At 52.7% G+C, this 25,023-nt stretch overlaps 1 protein-coding gene across 11 annotated transcripts in view; it reads right to left on the minus strand.

Moving 5' to 3' along the window:
• LOC149127589 (uncharacterized) overlaps window positions 1-25,023 on the minus strand; it is a 139,713-nt gene that overhangs the window by 50,236 nt on the left and 64,454 nt on the right. For 5 of the 11 annotated variants that reach the window (XM_089328608.1, XM_089328599.1, XM_089328598.1 and 2 more), the window contains one exon: window positions 15,000-15,045. The exons of 1 other annotated variant lie outside the window; for it this stretch is intronic. In XM_089328608.1, coding sequence (XP_089184734.1) covers window positions 15,000-15,045 — 46 coding nt within the window. 5 more of the 11 variants (XM_089328617.1, XM_089328609.1, XM_089328614.1 and 2 more) reach the window with 4 other exon arrangements.

A 25,023-nucleotide genomic window follows, 5' to 3' on the forward strand; every position in this document is an offset into this window, starting at 1 on the left:
GATCGGGCGGGCTGGACCGTGGCACTGGCAGCAGGAGGACAAAGAGGACGAGCTAAGCATGGCTGATCAAGGGGCAGGGTTTCCAAGCCACCTGCACCCACACTGCCTTCCAGCCAGGGCCCCACGAGCGCACTTGGCTCTTAGCCAAGCTCAGTCACTCTCACCAGGATCTCTGCGCCTGCTTTTCTTCTCCCTCCCTTCCTTCCGCCTGACAATGAGTGAGCAACAGCTTCCTGGTAGTCCCTGTGGTGTCTGACCCAAGGGGCGCAGAGAGAAAGGCAGCCTGGGTCTTGTGGAAAGGAGTAACAGCAAGTGGCCCAAATGCGCAAGACTAAATTCTTGCCTTGTCTTGTCTCCCCACCCCCATCTTCCATCCAGCCATTCAGTCTCCACTTTTTTTTTTTTTCTTCCAAAAAACTGACCTGAGACACAATAACGGAGCAAGCCAGGGTGAGGGGGGAAGCAGACGTTACCCAGAGGTTTCCTGGAGGAGACAATACCCACGCTGCATCTCCTAGGGGAGCGGATACCAGCCAGGTAAGACCCAGGAGGGGGCCGGTGCTGTGGCATAGCCAATGCCTGCAGCACTGGCATCCCATATGGGCACCAGTTTGAGTCCTAGCTGCTCCACTTCCGATTCAGCTCCTTGTTAATGTGTCTGGGAAAGCAGCGGAGGATGGCCCAAGTGCTTGGTCCCCTGCACTCACGTGGGAGACCCAGAATACGCTCCTGGCTTTGCTCTGGCCCAGCCCCAGCTGTTGTGGCCATTTGGGGAGTGAACCAGCAGATGGGAGACCTCTCTGTCTCTCCCTCTCTCTGTAATCCTGCCTTTCAAATAAATAAATCAAGGTCTTTGGCAAAAGGCCTTTAGGGTTCCTGTGTTAGGTTCGCTCACAATGCCCAGTGCTGGCCACACGGGGGCAGCCTCCTACAGCCGTTCTCACGGGAAAACAGCCCCATCCAAAACCAAAACTAGGAGAGAGAAGGGGGTTTGCCACCGCAGAGGACAGAACTGCTAAACGCTGGCCAGGAGAATTCCAGAGGACACATGAGCTCTCTAAGCTTGCCCCATAAACACACTTTCCTCTCTGCTGGGCCTCTGCGGAAAGCAGTGAAAATGGTCAGCGGGTCTGGGGAGAGAGGCGCAAACACAGGGCACGTCCGGGAGGATCCGTCTGAGGTCAGGAGAGCCAGGCAGGGAGGAGCCGGCCCATGGCCACGGCCACTCTGCCTGGGGAAGCACAGGACAATGCTGGCAGCCCGCAGGGCACAGGTCACCCGGGGAGATGCTGGCCGCGGGCAGGAGTGGGCAGGCTAAGGCTGCCATCTCCACGTGGGGGCGGGGAGGGTGCCCGGGCACACAGTGAGCAGGGGACAGGCCGCACACACTCACCCTGGCTCTCCTGTGCGGCGGAGCTGGCTCTGAGTGGCCATTTACTGTCCCCTGTCCCCGCTGAGAGGTGGGGGAGGGGCCTCTCCCTGGGGGGATGTGTTCAGTCCAGCTCACTCAGTCCTCGCGACAGCACTCAGAGGACTCGCGATGGCCACCCCTACTTAACAGGTGAGGCACAAAGGCAGGAAGTGACTCTAAGGTGCCCAGAGCGGCCTGGCAGGGAAGCAGTGAAGTTGGAATTCAGGTCGAGACAGCCTGACCCAACGGAGGCATGGGACGGAGGCCAGCTGCCAGCCCGGAACCACCCCCACCCCCACTCCCATGCTCCACCGGCTCGCCCATGCTCTCACTAGAGGCCCTGGCATGGTGGCCAGGACACCTGCGTGGAGACTGCTACCTTCCCAAGTGGCGGCCCAGTCATGCTGTTTGCTTGAGCTGGACTTAAGATTGCTCACCTCACAGATTTGTCATCAGCATTGCTACTAGCTTCAGCTGGTGCACCAAAAAGCAAAACAAACAAACAAACAAACAGGGCAGGCAGCCGTGAGCACATACCCTGAGATGCCAACACCCCAAACCCAAGTGCCGGGTTCAAGTACTACTGCCTGCATTTGCAATTCCAGCCACCTGCCAGTGTGCACCCTCGGAGGCAGCTGTAATGGCTCAAGTCCTTGGGCCCCTGCCATCCATGTGGGAGACCCAGATGGAGTTCCAGGCTCCTGCTTTGGGGCTGGCCCAGCCCTGGCTACTGGCAGGCATTTGGAGAGTGAACCAGTCGATGGAAGATCTGTGTCTCTCCCTGCCTGCCTTTCAAATAAGCAAACAAACTTTGTAACAACATTAACAACAAAAGTCAAAGAAGCCAACTGGAGCAGTCGTGTCTTTCGGCATCACAACTCCCAAGCACACTTGCGTCACCCTAGCAAAGGGGAAGGAGGGGTAGCGACTAGAATGGAGCCGCGGGGCCCTGCACCTCCGCAGCTCTGAGGCAAGGGTGACCCCTGGGCTGTGCTAAGACCCACAGCCCGGCTGGGGGCCCTCCAGGCCACATTGTCGGGCAGGCCACCACGCCCGCACACAGGGGCTACAAAGCTAGTCGCTCCTCATCCATATTTGAGATCCTGACACAGAAGCGAGCCCTCTGCACGCCGCCTTGGAGTAAGAGCTCTTTGCCACAGAAACCTCCCACGGGAATTACGGGTCTGGGGCGGGGAGGATGATGTGGGAGAATCAGTGTTTCAGGCAGCTAAAAATACCTTCACTTCTCCTTCCATCTGTCTGCCCAGTGTCCCAGACACCAGCTCAGCACGGCCTGGGCCACACAGTCAGTGCCTGCTGAGCGCTGCCTACCTCCACTTCGTAACTGCCTAAAGAGAATGTTCTTTTCCTACTGTTGGTGCCCCTGTGCAAGGATATGCTGGCCGACTAACTCGAAAACAGCTGCTGCTTCGGCGGCTTCAGACGGGCCCCGTCGGGAAGACTTTCAGAGCCGAATTCTTTAGAACACGATACTCATTTTAACTACGGGTCGGCTGTCCTGATTAGCCCCGGCAGTCCCCACAGCCCTGCACAGGGAGGCCTGGGCGCAGCACAGCTGCTCTGACCTCCTCCTGCCGCTTCAAAGGTGCTCCCCTGTGTTGCATAAGCCGCAACCTTGAACAAACTCAGCCTTGCCTGCCAGCAGCACCCACCTGTCCCTACAGGTAGTAAAAGATTAGAGGATCAGAACCGGTGTTTACACAACACTCCTGCGCCCTCTTCCTGCTCGCCACCCCCACCACCCCGCCCCGGCTCCCGCAGGCTGAAGTTCAGTTCCTCTGCGGCCCAGGGAAGGGTGGTTCAAGGAGCACCCAGGGGAGGCGGAGCCGCGAGCAGGAAGGGCAAAGGAGACACGCCGGCCCAACGCGCAGGGGCCGTGCCCTCTTCTGAGGGACCCCGAGCTCTGGGCCTGCGACGGCCTGCTCCCACAGTGGTGGTGGTCCACCAAGGCGGGCTTGTGCTGCCCGTCCTGCACCGTGGTCTGGTCTTGAGGCACAGGGTCATGGTCACAGGGCGTTGAATGAGGCTGGAGCTCTCCCTGTCTATTCTCACCTCCTGCCCCCACCACAAAGGGCACAGGAAGCGGCAGGGAGCCCTTGGGCTTCACCTGGAATCTCCTCTGGGCCTATCGGGAGATTCACAGAGCTGGGAAATGGGCGCGGGCCCCGCGTGGCCACGCCGGCCCACTGTACGAGGACAACCTCACCGGGCGTGGTGGTGAACGCCTGGTGCCCTCACCCCAACCCCACCCATACCTTCCTTACATCCTGTGGCCCCGCCCCCAGAACTCACTGCCAGAGGGAACCCCTGACAGCAAGTCCCCCTCCTCCGGGTCATGACGACAGAGCCCAGGCCTGTTTGCATCATGGTCACCATCAGCACCATGGGACCTGGCACACAGCAGGTGCTCAAGCAGTCTTTGCTGGGGGTGGAAGGCCTTCATTGTCAGCATGACCACGTCCCATGTCGAGTGCCTGGGCTCACATGCCGGCTCCTGACCCCAGCGTCCCGCTGATGCACACCCTGAGAGACAGCGGTGTTGACCTGACACCCACGCGGGAGACCTGGAATGAGTTCCCGGCTCCTAGTTTCAGCCTGACCTGACCCTGGCTGTATCGGGTGTTTGGGGAGTTAACCCATAGGTGAAGTGATCTCTGCTCTCAATAAACTAAATAAAAGGAAAAAAAGAACTCTGTCGGGTAAGCAGAAGGATGCCCATGGCAGCACGTCTCACCTTCCCAAGATGCTCTGATCCCAAATGCCCTGGAGACGGGACCTCTGACTGCATTTCCGTGGCTTCCTGGCCTTGCTGCCCTACCCAATAAGCCAGGCAAATGCGGGGACAGCATCTTGCTACAAAGAACAAAGTGCAGAACAGACCCTGCAAACAGCCGCTGTGGGGGTGGGGGCGTGGTTCATCACCTTGGTCTAATGTTCTACTATGATAGCAAAATCCATTTACCTAGGAAATGAAACATTCCTCCCTTTGACAACACTGCCAGGGGTACCCAGGACGGAGCAGAGCAGGGTACTGATCTGCAGTGTTTCAAGCCTGGGAAATACTGACCCAGCTCTCTCCTCCCTCCTCCCACTACACCGCACCCCCCACATTACCTGCTCTTGCAAATTCCTGCCTGGCTCTGTGCGTCTGAAGATGCTTCCAGCTCGCTTGCTTCCACCCTGCTTCCCTGCAGGCCCGGGAACACCACCCCCTCTGCTATTAAGATCTGTTCAACTGTTTAATTACACAGCCCAACCCGGCCAGCAACCTCTCCACAGCCTCTCAGTGCCAGCCAACCCCGCCGCCCACTCGCATTCCCTCGCTGTCTCACTGCCCGGGCACACACACCTCCCACCCTGTGCGTTTCCCACTCACTCTATCGCAGCTGGGATCTCCCTTGTTCAATACGCCCAGGAGTTCACGGAAACACCCCCACACCCCACCCCCAACACACACACAGAACCACACCAGCTCTCCGCTCCTCCCAGAGCTCTACCCAGGAGGTGAGCGGTCACGCACAAAGATTCACGGCTGCCACCTGGCCACCGGGAAAGGATCCACGCGCGCTGGTTTGAGACTCCTGCTGGAGACGTGGCGGGGAGGGGATGCCCACAAGGCAGAGGACAGGAGACAGACACTCACTGAAACCCATGGATTCTTTCTCTGAGTCTGGCTGGCCAGGGTTAGGATGCCCACTGCCTTTGTTAACAGATTTGTCCTGGGAAAAATCCATACACTGCACTAGTGCGCACACCGCCAGCTCCGAGGACCTGAGCCCGGGGTGCTGTTCTAGCACCCAATAACCACATGTCTGCACTGCACCAAGCGGCCATGGCCTCGTCGGCACAGCAGGGGGCGGTCGCTGTGCGGCTCAGATGGAGCCACAGCGGCTCAGATGGAGCCACGCGTGAGAAGTGCCTCATCGACTGCCCACGCTCGACACCGTGTAGATGAGCTCCTGCTGTCACCACGTGTGTCACTTCTCTTCCTCACTCGAATGTTTATTGGGTGTCTACTATGTGTCAAGGTGTTTATCCAAAAGTAAACAGCACCCAGACCCACCGCCAGCTCTCAGAGGCCAGCAGGAGTCAGGAAAGACAGACAGAAGGGTAGGAAGTCGGAACAAAGCCCGGTAGGCGCACAAAGGGGTATGCGGAGGCCACCTGTGGACACGGTGGGTGGCCAGGACTCAGCCTTGAGCAGGCAGGGGAGGCTGCCTGCAGAAGGTTCCATCTAAGCAGGGACCAGAGGGCTGGCCAGGAAGGGGGAAGGGGAGGGGCATCCAGGCTGAGGCAGGCACAGCCAGCATCACCTGGCTGGAGCAGAGGTCCAGACCCGGGAGAACAGAGCGCTGAGAGTCTCAGCAGGGAACCAGCTCTCTCTGACCCAGGCACGACACAGCCACGCAAGCACCCGTGGCGGGAGGCAAGACTCCTGCGTCTCCGCAGGGAACGTAAACCACGGGGCCTGGACTGACCAAGGAGCTCTACCTGTTTCTAATCAGGAGGAAAGGCTGGTCCATCGGGGGCCACGTCGCGTGTCGCCTCCCCTGGTGGCTGCGACAGCTGCTTTGCTAATTACCTTTTCTGAGTGTGCACACTCACGGCAGTGCAGGGGGCGCCTTGCGCATGTGCAGCCAGGTGGTGGACAAGGTAGGGCACAGAGCACACAGCCGGCGGGGCTGCACTCACATAAAAACCACCACAAAAAAAAGCCGACTCAGTGATGGGGCGTGGCCCCTGGGGATGAGCTGCCTCCCCGGTACGAGCCACTTCTGGAAGCTGGATATGGGTACAAGTCAAGAGCTTGGGTGGAGGAGCCAGGGGGCTGTGCTGCAGAAATCCCCCCCCCCCCCCCCACTTACCAGCCGTGTGGTCTCCGGGGCGATGATTTAATTTCTCCCAGCCTTAGTCTTCTGTCTGTAAAATGGGCACCATAAAGGTAGCTGCCACAGAGGCTTATCAAAAGAGATAATCAATAGAAAGTCCTTGGCCCGGCGCCTGGCACAGATGTTGTTAGGAACCTGCTGGTGGTTCGGGATGACCATCACCTCTGGCTGACACGAGGGAAGAATGAGGGACTGGAACATGCGGGCGAACGATCCCTGCTGAGTCTGACCCCAGAGCACCGAGGCCACAGGAAATGCGCCCACAGTGAGCTGGCACTGTGGGTTAGGGTTAGTCACCATCAGGACACATGAGGTCACTGTCGATCGACACTTTATCACATGGTGGTGACATCTCAGTTCTGTACGAGTGGGCTCTCCAGCTCAATAAGCAGAGCAAAAATACCACCCAGGAAAACACCCCCGATCTCTCTAAGACAGCCTCAAGATTCCCTCTGTGGTGAGTGTGTGTGTGTTTTTAATCCTGGAAAGTAAACGCCGGGTATTAGGGTATTAGAAACAATGTAGCATAGGGATCCATCTTCAGAGTTAAGGCTGAAGCTCAGTCATCTCCTACTTGCTCTCCTCGCCTGCTGTACAATCCCACTGCCTGTGAAGGTGTCCACACTTATTCCGTGCGCCCATCTCAACTCTTGCCCAAGTTCTCAGTTCGTCTGGCGTGTCAGCGCTGGGGAGACAACTCACACGCGTACAGCTGGGCCTCGGCTGGCACGGCAGCTTTCCCAGGGACACCTGGCTCAGGCTCCCCCATGTTCAAGGTACAGCATCTGCAACATAACTTCATTTCCACTCCGCGGCACCTATGATCTCACTGTCTTCCCTCCTGCACGTCGAGCCTGGAAGCTAAATTCTCAAACAAGCTGAGGACTTAGAAGGTGATTCATAAACTCCAGGCATACCATGCTGATGAGCGGTACAGAGGCCAGTGACTTACATCAGTCTGCCGCACATTTTAACAGGAAGGCAAATAACAGGTTAGATGCTTTCTACCTACCCTCCCTTGCTCCTGGCAAATTAGTAAAAGCCGAATCAGTGCAAAAATACTCCAGTATCTGCGTAACTGTCAAGTGACAGGCAGCCCGGGGCAGGGAGCAGTGGCCATGCTGAGGCACCTCTGGTCAGCTCCTGAACAGAGCAGCGGGCAACGGGGTGAGCTTTGGGGGAGCTGCACTTCCAAAGGCGGGAAATGATACAGGGAGTTTGGGGAGCAACAAACTGACTCTTCTTGGGGCGTAACGCAAGAGGTGATGGGGGCAGGAGACTTGGGCCATTCACTCAAATAGAACGCCTCTGCTTGAGACCCGATGTAGGTCACGTTCAATGTTTTCAGGCTTCTTAAACCTGAAAGCACTGTGGCTGGATGCCACGGGAGGAGGAGCGCTGCTCACTAAGAAGCAGGGGGCTCAGAAGTGTGGTGACGCTGTGGAGGCAGGAACGGGCTCGGTCAGGAGCGAGTCGGCTCCCGAGCTTCCTGGCAGGCAGGGCTGCCCGTGCTAAATGAGCTCACGCGTGCCCTCGTGTCCTTTCATACCCCGGCCACTTCTAACGGCTTTAGAATGCCAACCTCCGAGCTGACCTGGAGCCTGCAGGACGTCCTTCATGTTCACGGGAGCTGAAAGCAGCTGTCTCCCCAGAGTTCGGGGAAGGGGCTGGATGCTGACCTACATTTGGTGTTCTAGAGTGAAGTCAGATTTTGCACAGAGGGGGAAAAAACAATCTGTGAACCTAACAAAACTTATGTATTTTATAGTACAAATCGAAGTCTTGCAGGGGGAAATGAAGTTACAAAAAGCAAACCATAGTTAATGTCTACCAGAGACCCCAGAAGAGTCTTTCCAAGCACGCTGTGAGTTTTCCCATCTGGTGAACGTGTGCTGTTCCGGGTGGCACACAGCAGAGGTGGGAAAACTTTGCCGGGACAGCGCAAACCCATCCGTAAGTTGGGGTGCTATCCGGTCCCAAACACTGACTGGAATTTTGGGTGCTGGAAAGAAGCAGTTACGCTCCCCAGCCTGCGTTCCACTTGGCCTGTCGCTCGCTGGGAACCAGGGACAGAGCCAGATGTCCTCAGGGCTGGCCTGGACAAAGCAGCCTTTCTGTTGAGGGCTTGCTGGCACAGGGTGACAGTGGCCACCCGGGAAAAGCAGTCCCAACTATGGCCAAAGCCCTCTTTCAAGCTCACTCCCGGGGCCTGCCTCTGTGGCAGCACCGTGCCCAGGCAGCCCCCCAGCCGGCTCAGACCAGGCCTACCTCGCACAGACTCTACAGCATCTCAGCACCTCACCAGGCCTTTCTGGACTCTGTTTCATCCGTGCTCCAGTTCCCCCAGGGAGAACAAGGAGCAGCGGTGCTGTACCACAGGAGGCCGCACCTGACAGCCTGGGAATGAAGTCTGAGAATCACATTCATCTCGGGGGTGGGGGGAGCCACCACACCCCGCGACGTCACACCAGGAACACAGCATCCTCTGGGAAGTCGCCGCCAAGGCGTTTGTGTTGTTCACGGTCTCACTGTACTCATTAACAACAGAAAACTGCTCATGCTTCCCGGACACCAAACAAACAAGTGAGAGGAAAAACAGGATTAGGGAAAAAAATATCTTTGCTATTCCACTTTGGAATTCAAATAATTATTCATGAGATTGAAAAATCATTATGCAAGGGGTCACCTGCGACTCTGGCAACCCCTATCAGAGCGGCAGTTCAAGCCCTGGCTGCTCTGCTCCTGACCCAGCTCCCTGCTAATGCACCTGGGAAAGCAGTGGGAAATGGCCCCCAGGGCAGACCAGGGTAGGGTTCCAGCCTCCTGGCTTCAGCCTGCCCTGTCCACTGTGGCCATCTGTGGAGTGAACCAGCAGATGGAAGATACTCCCATTCTCTCTCTCTCTTCCTCCCTCCCTCTCTTATCTCTCTCTCTCATTCTGCATTTTTGAATAAATCTCACATAAGACAGATGATAATGAAAAGGTGACAACATACTAATGGCAGAACCTAGTTGGTATACTATGAGAGTTCACTATAAAATGCCTTCAACACTGTTCTAAGTTAGAAATTTTTCATAGTAAAATGTTGGAAAATTATCACACCCTCCGCTCTGGGCTCCTAGGGCTGGATATAACTCTTGGTAAAACTCTTGGGCTCGCAGGACTAGATATAACAGTAAATAGTCGTGTTTATTCTTATGAAAATAATCCATTTGGATCTTTGCATATGACCCCAGTTTTAACTTGCTACACTTAACGTGAAGACATGAATTTATTTTTCAAGTAAGTAGACAATTTTTTTTTAGCTTCAGCATCAGAAGGAATTCCTAAGCCCAAGGTAGCAAGTCACACAGGGGAGAAAAAAAAAAGACAAAAATAAAATCTAATCTAAGGGTTCTGTGTCTGTTTAAAAAAAATGTTAAGCAAACTTACATGTCAAGAAAACTCGGAAAATTATTTCCCCAAGTAGCACACACACACACATTCCTATAAATGTGAAAACGGTCACACCCCAATAGAAAAGTTTTGACTGCTGACAAAAGAAAACAATGAACTAATAAACACACAAAAGCAGTTCAAACTGACTGGTTGTAAATGAAAAATGTAACATGCCTGCCATGGCTGATCATGTCTGGGATTCATTAAATAAGCTGCTGAAAAATAATGTTACATTTCAGACTAAAGATACAAAATAAAAACCCTGTAACACTCAGTGTTGAGGAAGATACATCAACAAGGTCACTTCCCACATTGCCAAAATGTGTATAGCTCTGTAAATGTTCTCTAGAAAACAACAGCGTGAGGTCCGTTAGGAATCTTGAAGTTCAGTTCCTTTGACTCAAGAAACTCCCAGAAGGAATCCATCTTGAGGAGACGAAAAATATGTGGGGCCAACATGGTGGTGCAGTGGGTTACGGCGCCTCCTGCAATGCTGCCATCTCAAATGGACACCTGTTCCAGTCCCGGCTGCTCCACTTCTGATTCAGCTCCCTGCTAACGCACCTGGGAAAGCAGCGGAACATGGCCAAAGGCCTTGGGCCCCTGCATTCACATGGGAGACCCAGAGGAAGCTCCTGGCTTCAATCTGGCCCTGCTCTGGCCATTGTGGCCATTTGGGGAGTGAACCAGTAAACGGAAGACCTCTCTCTACCTCTCCCCCTACTCTGTCCTTCCTTCCTTCCTCCATTCCTCCCTCCCTTCCTTCCCCTCTTCCTCTAACTCTGCCTTTCAAATAAATTAAAAAAAAATAAGAAGAAAAATATGCCCAAGATACATGCACTTATGCACTTTAACAGGATGATTCCTGTAGTATAAAAAAGGGTTTTCAAAAATGGAGGCAAATTAAACACTCCCAGGTTAAAGATTACATCGTGCCATTAAAAAGTCTTTAAAGCATTTCCAAGCTTATGGAGAAAATGTTCATTTAGGAGGCGAAAGGTCAAAGTGCCTGTACAGATTGATACTGATTCTCCACAGTGTTTGAGACAGCAGGAAAATACTGGAAGAAAATGTACAGAAACGTTAACAGAGCTTTAGAGGAAGCACAGATAATCTTATGTCTTCTTAAAAAAAAAAAAAAAAACAGTCAATGCATGGATGCAGAGAGTGGCCCCATGGCTGTGGGGAGGAGGTCAGAAGGTACAAAACAGTCATCACGCAGGATCTGAAGTGCAGAATGAGGAGTGGCGTTCAGGATGTTCTACTCTACACTGGGAACTTCCCGCAATGTAGCTCTGAGGTGCGCTGCGCCCCCTACAGGTAATTATGTGGACTAAGCCTATTAATTAGCCTGACCACACCAATTCTACTACGTGTCAAAATATGTTGTGGCACCTGCGTTGTGGCTGAGGCTTGCAATGCCGGCATCCCCAACCAGATCGCCGGTCTGAGTCCTGGCTGCTCTGCTTCCAGTGTGGCTCCCTGCTCATGGGCCGGGGAAAGCAGTGGAGGGCCCCTGCCACCCACATGGGAGACCCGGATGGAGCTCCAGGCTCCTCGCTTTGGCCTGGCCCAGCCGTGGCTGTTGTGGCCATTTGGGGAGTGAACCAATGGAAGGAAGACCTTTCTCTCTGTCTCTTCCTCTCACTGTGTGTAACTCTACCTCTCAAATAAATAAATAAAATCTTAAAATAAATAATACAGTCAAAAAATACAAATGAAGGAAGAGCGGTAGTTAATCAGAAGTCAGATGGAATAACACAGACACGCCACACAGGAGCCTAGGAGGACGATCCCTGCTTTGCGAACGGGCCTTCACCCACTCACAACAGCCCTGCGGGTTCCTGCTGCTGACATCTGCACGCCCGGGAACCAAGCTCCGGCTCGCTCGGACCTGCCATCGCCCCACGCCATCCCCAGGTGCCATGCCGTGCCCCACTGCCGCTGGCCACCCCTGGAACCTGAACCTCCTTTTAGCTCCATTCTGTGGGCAGTGACAGCACTTGACAGCCCGAGGCGACACCCTCCTTCCGCCCTCTCCTGGTTCTCCCCTGCTACTGTCGCTGGAGTCCATCCTCATCTTACTGATCACAGCCAAGCCTTGCCCTGGGCTGCTCACCCCAACTGGCCACCCACCCGCACCCCCAGGGCAGGCTCTTCTCTGTGGCTCCTGTGACCACGTGGCTCTCCTTGCAGACTCTCAGACGACCACAGGGACACACAGGGCCCCTCCAGGGCCCGCACCCTCAGACTGGCACAGGTCTGGGCCTGCCACCTGCAGGCCTCCTCACCCCTGTCTCTTCCGCCTGGCTGTAGACCCCTCAGAGCCTGGTGCACTCGGGTGTCATGTGGATGGGCCGCTGACAGCCATGCCGCCTGCACTGTGACTCTGCCATTGGGTCTTTTACCTCCTCTACCAGATGCTGAGCACCTGTTAAAGAGCTCCCAGCATTTGCTGAATGACTTAATGAATTTCTCTGCCACCCAAAACCGACTTTCCTACTCTTTTTTTTTTTTTTTGGACAGGCAGAGTTAGACAGTGAGAGAGAGAGAGAGAGAGAAAGGTCTTCCTTTTTCTGTTGGTTCACCCCTGAAGTGGCCGCTATGGCCAGTGCCTTGTGGCTGGTACACTGCGCTGATCTGAAGCCAGGAGCCAGGTGCTTCCTCCTGGTCTCCCATGTGGGTGCAGGGCCCAAGCACTAAGGCCATCCTCCACTGCACTCCCGGGCCACAGCAGAGAGCTGGACTGGAAGAGGAGCAACCGGGACAGAATCTGGTGCCTCAACCGGGACTAGAACCCGGTGTGCCAGCGCCACAGGCAGAGGATTAGCCTAGTGAGCCATGGCACTGGCCCTACTCTCCTCTTGAAAGGCACAAACCCCAACTTTCCCAACTTCCCTCAGCTAGCTGCTCAACATTTCATCATCTGGACAGTCAAGACCGTCCTCACCTATCAGTCAGCCAGCAAATCTACCTGTAGACAAATGCATGACATTTACTGAAATCTATTGACTTCTACTGAGTCTATCAGACAAGTCTTAACCAGCAGCCCTGAACACAACAGCCATTCAACACACTACAATTCCCTGGCCACATGCAGCGCGGGAGGCCCCAAGAACAGAGGGATAAAGCAGACCGTTACAACTCGAAGACCACTGGCGAGAAGGCTCCCAGCCTTCCTTGGACTGAAACCCTTGATTACTTTACCTTTTGCAAGAAGGGCGTGCGATTTCTGTTGCGTCTGCCTCAGCTCTTCATCACCAGTGCCCAGCAGCTTTTTTGCAAACGGGACTCACACTGGACACGGTGAGTCTAGAGTCGTATTTTCTTAGCCCTTCCTGTCAAACTCCTTTTCATACACCCGACAATCATATCTGGTTTTTTCCCACAATAGCCTCATCATACTGATTTAAATATAGCTGATGAGTAGTCTGGTCTGCATTTTTTTTTTAAATTGTGTTTCCTTTGTACTCAGCAGCTGTCTTTTATATCTTTCTCTCCCCCACCAAATTTCTTCCGCCAATGAAGAGTCATTTTTCCAGTCTGTTATCAATTTTATTTCTAGAGTTCAGATGATTGAAGTCCTACCTAATTTGTTATCACACACAATGGAAAGATACAAAGAAAGGAAAGAGATTTCATAGACAAATGTTGTATAAAAGGAAGAGGCAAAAACAGGTAGGAGAAAAACTCTGCAACTGCGTCACAATTAAGTCTGTAACTCTCTACCTGAATTCCCGTTGTCTTTTACAAACAGACGTGGTCAAACATTCAGGGTTCTATGCTATGGGTTTGCAGGTTCTAATAAGACTAACCCTTCTCTTGACTTATTTAGCATTCGTCATGCTCTTTCTTTCTCCACCCTTTGTCTTTCTGTGAGCATTGCACCTCCCCTGGCAGCTACAGCGAATGACTTCTTGTCGACCTAATGCATCCTTTTTTAGGATGTCCTTTGGGGAGCTGAAGAACGGGAGGATCACGGGAAGGCCTTGGTTCAGGTCAGCATCCTTCAACTGGGGCACGTGTTTGAGCTTTGCAGGGCCTGTTCCCGCCTCTAAAAAGCAGGCAAATGTTTGTGTGCAGGTATGGTAGAAGGATTCATGGCTTCCATCACAATGTCAAAGAGGCCCAGCACCCAGGAAAGGCTGCGGACCCCAACTCTAAGAGGATTCACACTTAATGCAGCAAAGCAAATCACACGGTGCCAGCACGAGGGCCTCACCCTGGTCAGCCACCTCCCAAGGGAATGAGACAGGGGCTGTTGCTCCGGCGTAGTGGGCCAAGCCTCGCCTGCAACAATGGCATCCCATAGGGGCACCGGTTCTAGTCCTGGCTGCTCCACTTTCCATCCAGCTCTCTGCTAAGGCCTGGGAAAGCAGTGGAAGATGGCCCAAGTCCTTAGGCCCCTGCACCCACGTGGGAGACCCGGAAGAAGCTCCTGGCTCCTGGCTTCAGCTCCAGCTGTTGCAGCTATTTGGGGAGTGGACCAGTGGACAGAAGACCTCTCTCTCTCTCTAACTCCACCTCTCAAATAAATAAATAAAATCTTAAAAAAAAGAGATAGAGAGAAAATAAATAACATCTTAAGAGAGAGAGAGAGAACATGATATTCATTACACAGGGAACACGGTTTGCATTCATTAAGAGCATAAGTTGAGAAGTGTGGTTTGGGGAGCTGCAGCGTCTATGACATAACATAGAGAAGAGAATCTAACACTGTGGACAGCAAGGCCACGTTTTCCCTGGTGCTGCTTTTATTCCAGTGCGGTTTACTTGTCCTCTTCTGGTATTTTAGCTTCTCTGGTTAACACGAGTGGAAAAATCAAAACATCTCTGCTTATAAATATTATGTTACTAGCCCCAAATGCACGCCTTTCATTAACTTAATAATTATGGGGTTTCTGGCTAGAATATACTGGCATCTTCCACACTTGTGCTTTAAATAGCATTACAAAAATCACCAAGTATGAATATGTCAAAACCAAAACTACACTTCATGTCAATATGCTGCAAAGAGCTACTTTTCACAATCGATCTTAGTTCTTAACGCTCACTGTTATCTATGGGTTATCCTATATAGCTACTATCACACCCGGAGTATCGTCCCCAGGGCAAAATGAAAGGTATTATCCGCGTACCAGGAACACAAAACGTTCTCTAAAGTTTTCCCTCAGAAGAAACGCCACGTAGGAACTGAGAGGCCAGCACAGAACAAATCAGAAACTGCAGTCAGACTCACGGTTGAGCGGCCACACCACGGGTCCGGCGTGCGGGCTGGGCTCGTCCTGGAAGCAGAGAGTGGAATTCCATTAGGGAAGCAGGCAGGCAGAAAGGCCAAGAGCCCACGCCACCTTTCTCCTGCTCATCTGCCATTGCAGGCAGAACGGTTCTGGAATCCTCCAGGCCGAACAACCAAAACCACACTAGGTTGTTTTCCTAATTCCTATGAAATGAGTCAGTAGGTCAAACAACTTAGCCACTCTGGAGACAGAACAATCCCTTCGACTACACTCCCTGTTTCCAGTAACCCTGTTCCCTCTCTCTGCCCCTGGAACCCCACACACAGCCCCACTGAGTCCCGAAGCAGAGCCGGGCAGACGCGTCCAGTGCGAGACCCCGGGTAGGGGTAGGAGGGAAGAAGCCCAGTTCGGCAGTGACACGAAGGTGAAGTTTCTTCTTTTAAAAAAGAGCTGGCTTAACTCTTTCTCTGTGTAGTCATTTCTTTCTTTCACCCTGGAGGATGGACTGATGCTTAAAATAAACCCAGGATACCAATAACTGCACCTCAAGAAAGCCCCACACACACCACTTCCTTCTGTAAAACAACCTTTCCTCCCAGAAGTTCCAGTGTTCACAGATCTTGGGCTTATTCGATGAATCCGCGTTGCTGACTCCCTGCGCAGTCCGTCTCCCGCGGCCCCGCGGCTCTGTGCACCGGAACGCAGGAGGCAGAGATGCAGGTGGGCTCGCCAGCAGCCTCCCGGGCTGCAAATCCGCCCTCGACGTGACGAACGCCGGCTTAGCAAGCAGCTTCAGAAACTGCCACCTACTCACCGAGGATAGCGTTTCTCGGAACGAGCAGAGGGGATCGCAGGCTACTGGCAAGGACTCCCTCATTCCAAGAACTCACACGCTCAGGCCAACACGTGGACACCCATCTCTGCATACGGGGCCGCGGATGTGCCGGGACAGTTCTCCCCCGGGAGCCCCGGGTGCCACTTTTGCTTTCTCTATTGATGTGCGCTTTCTTTTTAAAGGACGAGGTTTCATTTTGATCTTTGGGAAGTTCTGTCTGATAAAAACCACCAACCGAAAACCTGCCATTCTAAACGAGGGATTTCACAACACTCATTCCAAAAAACTGCGGCTATTCACTTCTGGAAGTGATTCACTGTGAAAGAATCGTCGTTGGGGGCGGGGGCGGTGTTAGCTTCTGGAAGGCAGCCTGCTCCGAGCAGGAGCAGTGAGCAGGAGCCTCAGTGTGGCGGCCACGTGCCGCCCTGACCCCATCACTCCCTGAGTCACCAGCCCCCCGGGGGGGGGACACGCAGAGACCCACTTCCTCAGATGGCCCTGCAGCACCCAATACTCCTTTTGGTCCTGCACTGATTCAGCCCTCTGCTCTGGGAACAATTTTCCAACACATCCCGGAGGGCCACAGGGGCATTCGCCACCTGTCAACGCTCAGCGGCTGGCCGGTGACCAGCAGATCGGGACGGTTGGGGCAGGGGGCGACTCACTTCCTCTGAGCTTTTCTAAAAGATGGTACGACAGAGACTCACTTCCTGTGAGTATTCCTGAAAGATTTCGGGATCTTCCCTTTGGAAGCAAAGTAGGGAGGGAAGCCGGGTGGGGAGAAGTGACTTCAGCGAGTCAGGCTGGGAGCCTGTGCCATGACCACTGTTTGCCAGCCACGCCTAATTCTAATTTGGTTTCTCAACCCCTGTGTAATTAAGGCAGCCAGGGAAGAGGGAGAAAAGGCATTTCACAAGTGCGTAGGCCTCCAGGGCGCGTGACCAGAAAAGTAATCTGAAAATTCAAGAGAGCCAATCTGAAGCTGGCATTAACCCTTCAAGGAGCAGAGGAGTTGTTTCTATTTGTCCCCAGATTTCAAATATGGAAATCATCTCCCCTGCCAGAAGCAGCAGCAACAACAACAACAACAACAACAAAAAAAAAAAAAAAAAAGAAAGAAAGAAAGAAAGAAAGAAAGAAAGAAAGAAAGAAGAAAAAAGAGAAAGATCACAGCCTCCACGTGCCGTCCGCTGGGCAAGTGAGAAGAAAGATCTTTTTCAGGCGCGTCTGTGACGGGGGCAGAGAAAGACTTATTTGTAAGACTCAGCCTCATTCACAGAGCAGCCCACGTGGCTTTCACACCAAGGCACCCTTTGAAAACTGGCCGCCAAGGGCAGAGATGGGACATCTTGTGTGTCTCCTGGCTTTAGCCAAACCTGCTAATTTATGTTGCAGAAGGTGGGGTTTCTTGACAACTGGACAAAACGAGTAAGAGAAACTGCTTTTTACCCCACCTTTAAATAAGGGCATCCACGATGACAGAGCTCTTTTCTGAAGGGCCATTAGGCACTTAACCAAAGAGCCGGCTCGCGAAGCCAGGGCTGTGGGCTCTTAGCGCTCTTCCACCGTGGCTGGCACTGGACGTGTGTGTGTGTGCGTGTGTGTGTGTGCGTGGGTGTGTAGAATGGTCAGTTCATAAAGATGGAAGAGGGAAATACAAGCTTTTATTGCATTAGAGCTGAAGAAGGCAATAAATAAATCAACCAAATTCCCTCGCGTGACACAGTACCTGTAAGTCTTTAATTTATAACATGATAAAAACTCTGCTACTTACACCCCAACTCCTTTCTTTTCTTTTCTTTTTTTTTTTTTTTTTTTTTTTTTTGACAGGCAGAGTTAGTGAGAGAGAGAGACAGAGAGAAAGGTCTTCCCTCCATTGGCTCACCCCCCAGATGGCCGCCACGCCAGCAGCGCTGCGCCGATCCGAAGCCAGGAGCCAAGGCACTTGGGCCATCCTCCACTGCCTTCCCGGGCCACAGCAGAGAGCTGGACTGGAAGAGGGGCAACCGGGACTAGAACCTGGAGTGCTGGCGCAGCAGGCGGAACATTAGCCAAGTAAGCCGCGGTGCCGGCCACCCCAACTCCTTTCTGTCTCTTTTGTGAATACTCAGGGTCAATGTGAAGACTACGTATTTGAGAAGGCAATGACATGGTCTGTGTCGTACAGTCTGGGAAGATGTGTCTGCAAACGTGGCACGTCTTTCTAGTCTGCATCAGACTGGTATTTTAAGAGGAAGACTATGCAGACCATGTGCGTGATATAAACACGATCTTCAGATTGGAGAGGAGCAAAAACAGCATCAAAGTCAGAGGTAAGAATGTAATTTAAACCAACTGCACCATACAACTACACAACAGTAACCCCCTGTCCACGCCGCCTAAGACACCCTACAACCCCCCAGCAGGAAAAGATGTTCTAGCAGTGCCAAGGGACCTGTCTGTGAGGAGTAACTTAAAATATGTCCGATTTTGTAAAATCCTACTGCTACCCAGAGTGGTGAAAGAAAAAACAATGACCAGAGGCCTGACAACTATTCAAGCTGTCAATCTGCTCTTAGAGAAGAGGAAGCTTCCCTCTCGCTGTCCGTCCGTCTGTCTGTCTCTCTCACGCACACACACACACACACACACACACGTTCACAGTCCTCAAGGAATCTGAACAGTCTGTCCATTTCAGGCTGTCCAGGCTGTCTTAAGGCAAGGCCTGCTACAACGCAGGGGTTTCACAGAGAGAAAGAGAAAGTGGAGTAAAAGATCACAAAGACCACCACACAGAGGCTGGGGGAAGGGTGGCCGGCGAGCACGCAGAAGCAGAACCTAACAGGTGTGGCAGCTGCTCCTTTGGGAGCTGTGTCACTGCGGGGGCTTGCCGGGATTGCTGCTAAGACTGGATACTCAGAACGCGGCTGAGCGGGCGGGGCTCTCGGGGCCTACGCTGTGGACACTGTGCGACTGTCGCGGGGCTCACCTTTCCCCACAAAATCAGATCCTGCGGCCAGTCGCCTTCACGCTCGATGTCCACGCACAATGAAGAGAGGGTTTTCTTCAGTGGCAGGTTCACAGACCAGGGAGACAGTGGCCTTGGTCTGGAACGGTGGCCAACACGAGGGAAGAACAAAGGCCTTGTGTTCGAATTCCAACTCTCCCTTTTTCTGATTCCTCTCTGATCCTGCTTAATCATCAGCGATAAGAGCAAATGGACATAGAGGGCTGCTTAAGCGCTCTGGGCACCACACACATAATCCATTCATTAATCTCCCAGCAAGAACATCACGCCCTTTCCACAGTTAAGGAAACCAAGACCCAGGGAGCTTAAGACCTACCCGGGGTTACACAACCAGGAGGCGACAGAGCCATGATCCAAAGCCCGGGAGCACGGCCTGGGCCACTGCTGTCAGGGCCTGCCATCGGCACGTGTGCCAGTCACCCAGGCTGCGGGGATCAGCACCCGCTCGGGAAACCACTTTAAAAGCTACAAAGCACTCTACAAATGCAGGGCACGTCTTAGATGACATCACGTGAAATGTGCTTCTGAAAATTTAAAAGAAATTCTGAAGTACTGCTAATGCCAACATGAACACGTTCACTTAACGCGGTTTCCTATCATTGGCCAAGTACGTCTTTGCAAAATCTGTGACCCTGCGTTCAGAGGCAGGAGGGACTGACAGAGACTGTTTTCAACCAGGGTGCTTGGGTGAGGCTCAGGGTCACAGAGCTGAAGTGTGGACCTTCATCCGCCAACTCCAGTCCAGGGACGTCCCACCATGTCACAGTCCACCGTGTGCTATCCAACCTCAGAAGTGAATGCTGGCTATCAATTTTTCCCCACTAGGCTTTAAGATGAAAAGAATAAAGAATGAAAACTAAAGTATTCTCTTCCTCTGCTATTTCCTCCCCCCCACCCCCAAGGAAAACCAACGTGTCTATCATAGCTCTGCCTATGACGGACATAGCTGAAGTTCTACAGATTTCCTTCTTGACCCTCGAACCTCGCTCCGAGGCGGCCTCTTTGACGTTAAGCTGCCCTTCCCGAGTGCTCACACAACACAGCTCCAAGGGTAACTGGAGGAAACCTGCCTAGGCTCCGGAGGCCTCCTGGGCCTCAATGTGGAATGGAGATTCGGCCATTTGTTCTTCAAGAACAGCGTAATTTCTTATTTATGGTTTGCAAGCTTTTACTCCATTTGTTCTCTCCTACAGATTCCCTTACTATGTCCCCTTAGCGTTTTTTTTTTTTTTTTAATGCTTCTGTGTCATGGCGGGTCTTTTCCTAAGCCAGAGGCATCTGTTGACAAGAAAAGATAAGAAAAGAAAGGAGAGCGATCCGGCATTGGTCCCACTTAAGAGAGCAAAGTAACCGTATGCAAGATTCTGCAAAATTTATGGATGTTCAATTTATAAGTCGGCACTTTCTTCCTACAGATTTATTTGGTGTGAAAAGTTACTTCCTGTACTATAATCATAAAATCAAATGTTATTTACTCTTGTAACCATTCATATACTTCCTGTCATAAAAACTTGAACCTGGCTGGAATATTAAACATGCAGAACATACAGGTAGAAGAGGGGACGTATGTGTATACAAGCATACTTCAAAACGTTCAGGAAAATGGAATTGAAGGACACCATCCCATGGTACAAAAGAAAAATCTTCAAGTCCAGGTTTATTTTTTTCCATAACATGCATTTCCCTTGTACTTTCTGAAGACCCCTCATGCACTCATATGAAGTTCACGTTCCAACCTAAGAAAGACTGGCCCCACCCCTTCTTGGGAAAACCAGTTCCATGATTGGTCATCTTGAGTGACTGATCCCACTTTCGGGCCAATGAATGAGCTCTAGGGGTGAGAGGGACTCCTCTTTGTGCTGGGCTCAGTGCATAGCTCTGTGGCGGCCTTTGGCCTGTCTCGCAGGGGTCCTATGTGGGGAGGACTACCAGGTCCTCGCCGAGTCCGGGGTCCGCAGGTACACATGTGAGGATCCACAGGCTCCCACAGTGGAGATAAGCAGTCTTTTAACGCACGTACACATCACTTCTAAGCAAGCTCATTTCTAAGCTTTGTGTGGATAGGCAGAGCCAGCGTGCACATCCAACCAGAGAAGAAAGTGTGTGTGAACAGATTTGTTTATGAAACAGGGCCCAGCCAAGTCTGTCTCCCCACACCACAGCAGGATCCATCCAACAAAACACACACACACACGCACAGACATCTATCTCGGGGAGCAGCACAGCATCCTCCTGATGAAGGTGCAGCAGTTTGTGTGATCCAGGTGGGCATGGAGTTAGAATGTGACCATGCGGCTCAGGCTGCTACCGCCAACTGGCCAAGGAGTCCAGTTAAAACACACACACACAACGCTGTCAACTCCCCTTCTTCGGCACTGGTTTCCAAAGTGTTTCCTCCGAGCCCTGGCCTCTTCTCCCACTCTGAATCCTGTGGATAGGGCAATAGCTCATCAGGAAGCCACAAAAATGAAGACCTCCTGCCCAAGAGCCTGGGCCCCAGCACCCTTCCTCGCCCAGCCCAGCAGCGCTCCTTTGCGACATCTGCTGCCTCTGCGCTCTCCCTCCCACCTCCACCTCCAGCAAACATGCTGGGTCTTTATCATTTGGTTCCAGGCAGGGATGATGGTCTCAGCCGCTGGCTCACTTGGCACTGAGCAGGCAGTGGGCAGACAGGGTTTCAGCCCGGGGCCTCAGTGTAGCACACACAGACACGGCTATGCAGTTACACCTGCTACTGTGCAGTGTGCACCGGCACCGACCACACCCTCCTGACAGTGGGTCTGTGTGTCACTGCAATCTGCAAAGACCCTCATTGGCCAGCCTAGGTTGGAGGGTAACACTTGAACTCTTCAGGAGCTAAATAAATGTGCCAAGTCTCATAAAAGAGCACAAGGTACCACACAACAGCAGTAACAGCCCTAATGGGGGCCAATTCTTCGTCCCCCCCTTTTTTTTTTTAAAGATTTATTTGAAGGTCACAGTTACGGGGCGGGTGGGAGGAAGAGACAGAGACAGAGAGAATATCAATCTTCCATCTGCTGAGCTAGGCTAATGCCAGGAGCCAAGCACTTCATCCGAGTCTCCCACAGGGGTGGCAGGGGCCCAAATACTGGGGCCATCTTCCGCTGCTTTTCCCAAGCCATTAGCAGGGAGCTGGGTCAGAAGTGGAGAAGCCGGGACATGAACTGGCGCCCGTATGGGATGCTCACATCACAGGCAGTCGCTTTCCCCGCTCCGCCACAGCGCCGGCCTTGAGGGCCGTTTCTTGAGCTGCAGGCACTGCACATCACCCAGAGGTTGCATGCACACAGGTGCTAATCCTCCCGACTACGGTGCAGGGTTAGTTTTATTGCCACAGGATGAGATGATGCACACAAATCCACAGGCGTTGGCTGTAAACCTTGCTGTGCTCCTTAAACACTACCCAAGTGAGGAGGGGGGCTCACGAGCTCACGAATCATTATCCCTGGGGTAACCACACTGCGTAAGGAAGCAAAGGCCACCGTGATATGAAAGATTGACAACTACGGTGGCCACTTGACGTTAGTTCTCATTACCATCAGCACCTGGCCTTGCTTTCTGTCTGTGTCGTCTCATTTCACACGTGGGTTCCCTTGCACACCTTCACGAAGTTGCTAGAGATGGTACTGGAGAAGTACTTGAGTCCCAGAGTCTCAGGCCAAGCGGGAACCGAGGAGCTAGCGGGAGCATTTAACAACTGAGGAAGAGAAGGGCGATGGGAGAGGGCACGAGGGCGGGCTCTTCAGGAGAGAGGTCAATCAGCGAGGGACCTGGGCGGAAACGCCAAGGCTGGTACAAGAGGCGCCCTCTCCAGGATTCTACCTCAGAAGTCGGCACCAAATCTCTGTTCCATGAGAGAACGCATCACTGCATCGCATCCCACACTCCTGTGAGCTCAAACAGGCTGCAACTTACGTTTAAGACTTATTCCCAATACTTTTTTTTTTTTAATGTACTGTTGGTCTGATTCAGGTCTAAGCTGATTCTCTTACACGTTACAGTAGTTTAATGGTACAAGCCATGGCACAGTGCCCGAGACCACAGACATTCTGAATTTCAGAGGTTATTTTGGATTCTACAATGTTTACATAATGAGATTATCTTGAGGATGGGGGCCCAGGTGTAAACATGAAATTTATAGGGGCCGGCACTGTGGCATAGCGGGTAAAGCCACCACCTGCAGTGCCAGCATCCCATATGGGTGACAGTCTGAGTCCCAGCTGCTCTACTTCCGATCCAGCTCTCTGCTAATGGCCTGGGAAAGCAGTGGAAGATGGCCCAAGTCTTTGGGTCCCTGCACCCATGTGGGAGACCTCAAAGAAGCTCCTGGCTCCTGGCTTTGCATCAGCACAGCTCAGGCCATTGCAGCCAACTGGGGAGTGAACCAGCTGATGGAAGACTGATTTCTCTCTCTGCCTCTCCTTCTCTCTCTGTGTAACTCTGATTTTTCAAATAAATAAAGAAATCTTTTAAAAAAAGAAATTCATTTGTGTTTGCTACACACCATGTCAACAGCCTGAAGGTCTCTTTGACGCAGTACTTTCAGTGCTCTGTGCTTTGACTGTGGGCTGTCAGGCGTGCTCAGGTGCGCAGCGTCCCACTTCGGTGTCAAGCTGGTTCTCCGGAAGCGTCCCATTCTATTTCTATCTGAGGTCAGGGACGCGCACCTGCACCAGTTCCCTTCAGGTAACAAGAGGCAGCACATCAGTAAGAACGGTGCCTTTCAACTCTAAGACGACCCCACTGGATCAAGATCTTTCCTGATGTGAAACGTGCACACACACGAGTGTATATAGTCAATGGCTTTGGTTCCTGCAAACAGCCTTCAGTCAACGGTTTGGAGAAGGGTGATTTGGAGAATGAATTGATGGGATTTGTTAATGTTAAGACCTGCATATGCACACTGACGTAGCCAGCTCCGGAACACAGAGTGTGGCTGTTGTAGTCTTGCTTTCTCTAGTGACGAACGAGATCAAGCTGTCTCCCGTGCCAGAAAGAAACCCAAGAAGGCACGCTTTCGGAAGACAGCCTGAAGCTGGCCAGTTCTGAAGCATTCACTGAGAGCTGTCAGAGCACTGGCACCTAGTTCTTGGCTTTGTAAGACTGTTTCCGACGGTGACCTTGGCTTCTCCGGAAAGCCACAGCTCCGTGAAGCCGTAAGGAGCTACTCTTCATTCAGAAAAATCCCGCGCTGGACTCAATATGTTATAGCTGTGTATGTGTCAAGCAAATACGTGCTCAAGAACAGTGCAAGGTTAATCTGTAAACATATGTAAGAGCCGTTTTAGAATCCAGAAATCTCAAACTGGGGGATGGGGTGAGCAGAATGGAGCCGGGGAAGAAGAGGTGGCATTTGGTGGCTTGGAACTTCCAGGGTGCCAAACGATTTTTCACACAGCACTGGTTTTCCTGAAAGGGCTCTGTAGCACGACCCCGAAGGCAGCACAATGATGCCGCCGTGCGTATGAATCAAGGCCATTGATAACGACGTCCTCTCTGCTAAGACCCCAAAGAGAAGCTGAATATGCAAGTGGCTAAGGTGGGGAGCGCGGCCACTGGGCTCAGTCCTCCGAGGCGGCGGCGAGGCCTGGGCCGAGGCGCTACGGGGAATGCTTGCTTTGGAGACTGTTCAGTGCACACATTTGGTTTCCTCCATTTAACCAGGTCAGCCAGGCATGGAATGCACAGCTCTGCCAGACAGAGAGCGTTTTGGATGCCTTAGAAACAACAGCTTGTCCAGGCTACTGATGCGGAGAGAGGCCACCCTTTCCTTCTGCTCTGCTCTCCATGGAGGCCTTGACGTCACAATAGCTAGGAACCGCTGGTGGGATGAATGACAAGGCCCGAGCCCAAAGTGCCCGCTCTGTTCATCTGGTCCTGGGACCTTCCGCAGCTACAGACTCCAACGGCCTGAGCTGGAACAGAGGCGGTCCCTGAGCCTGCCTGTTCCCGCGACCTCTGGCCGGCACCGACTGCCTCCTGGAAAGCTGGATGGACGTGAACATCAGCTCCTGAATCAGACCTGCTTCTGACACAACACACCGCCCAGGGAATGCCAGGAGCGACTCTGCCGATGGTTCCAGCACGTTCCCTAAGGGCTCAACTTGGGGTATTAACACGTAGACCTCTGGCAGAAGGGGCTGCACGCAGCGTCCTGGCA

This window comes from Oryctolagus cuniculus, chromosome 3 (genome assembly GCF_051225735.1).
Source record: "Oryctolagus cuniculus isolate XC-2025 breed Fujian yellow rabbit chromosome 3, ASM5122573v1, whole genome shotgun sequence".
Taxonomy (NCBI): domain Eukaryota; kingdom Metazoa; phylum Chordata; class Mammalia; order Lagomorpha; family Leporidae; genus Oryctolagus; species Oryctolagus cuniculus.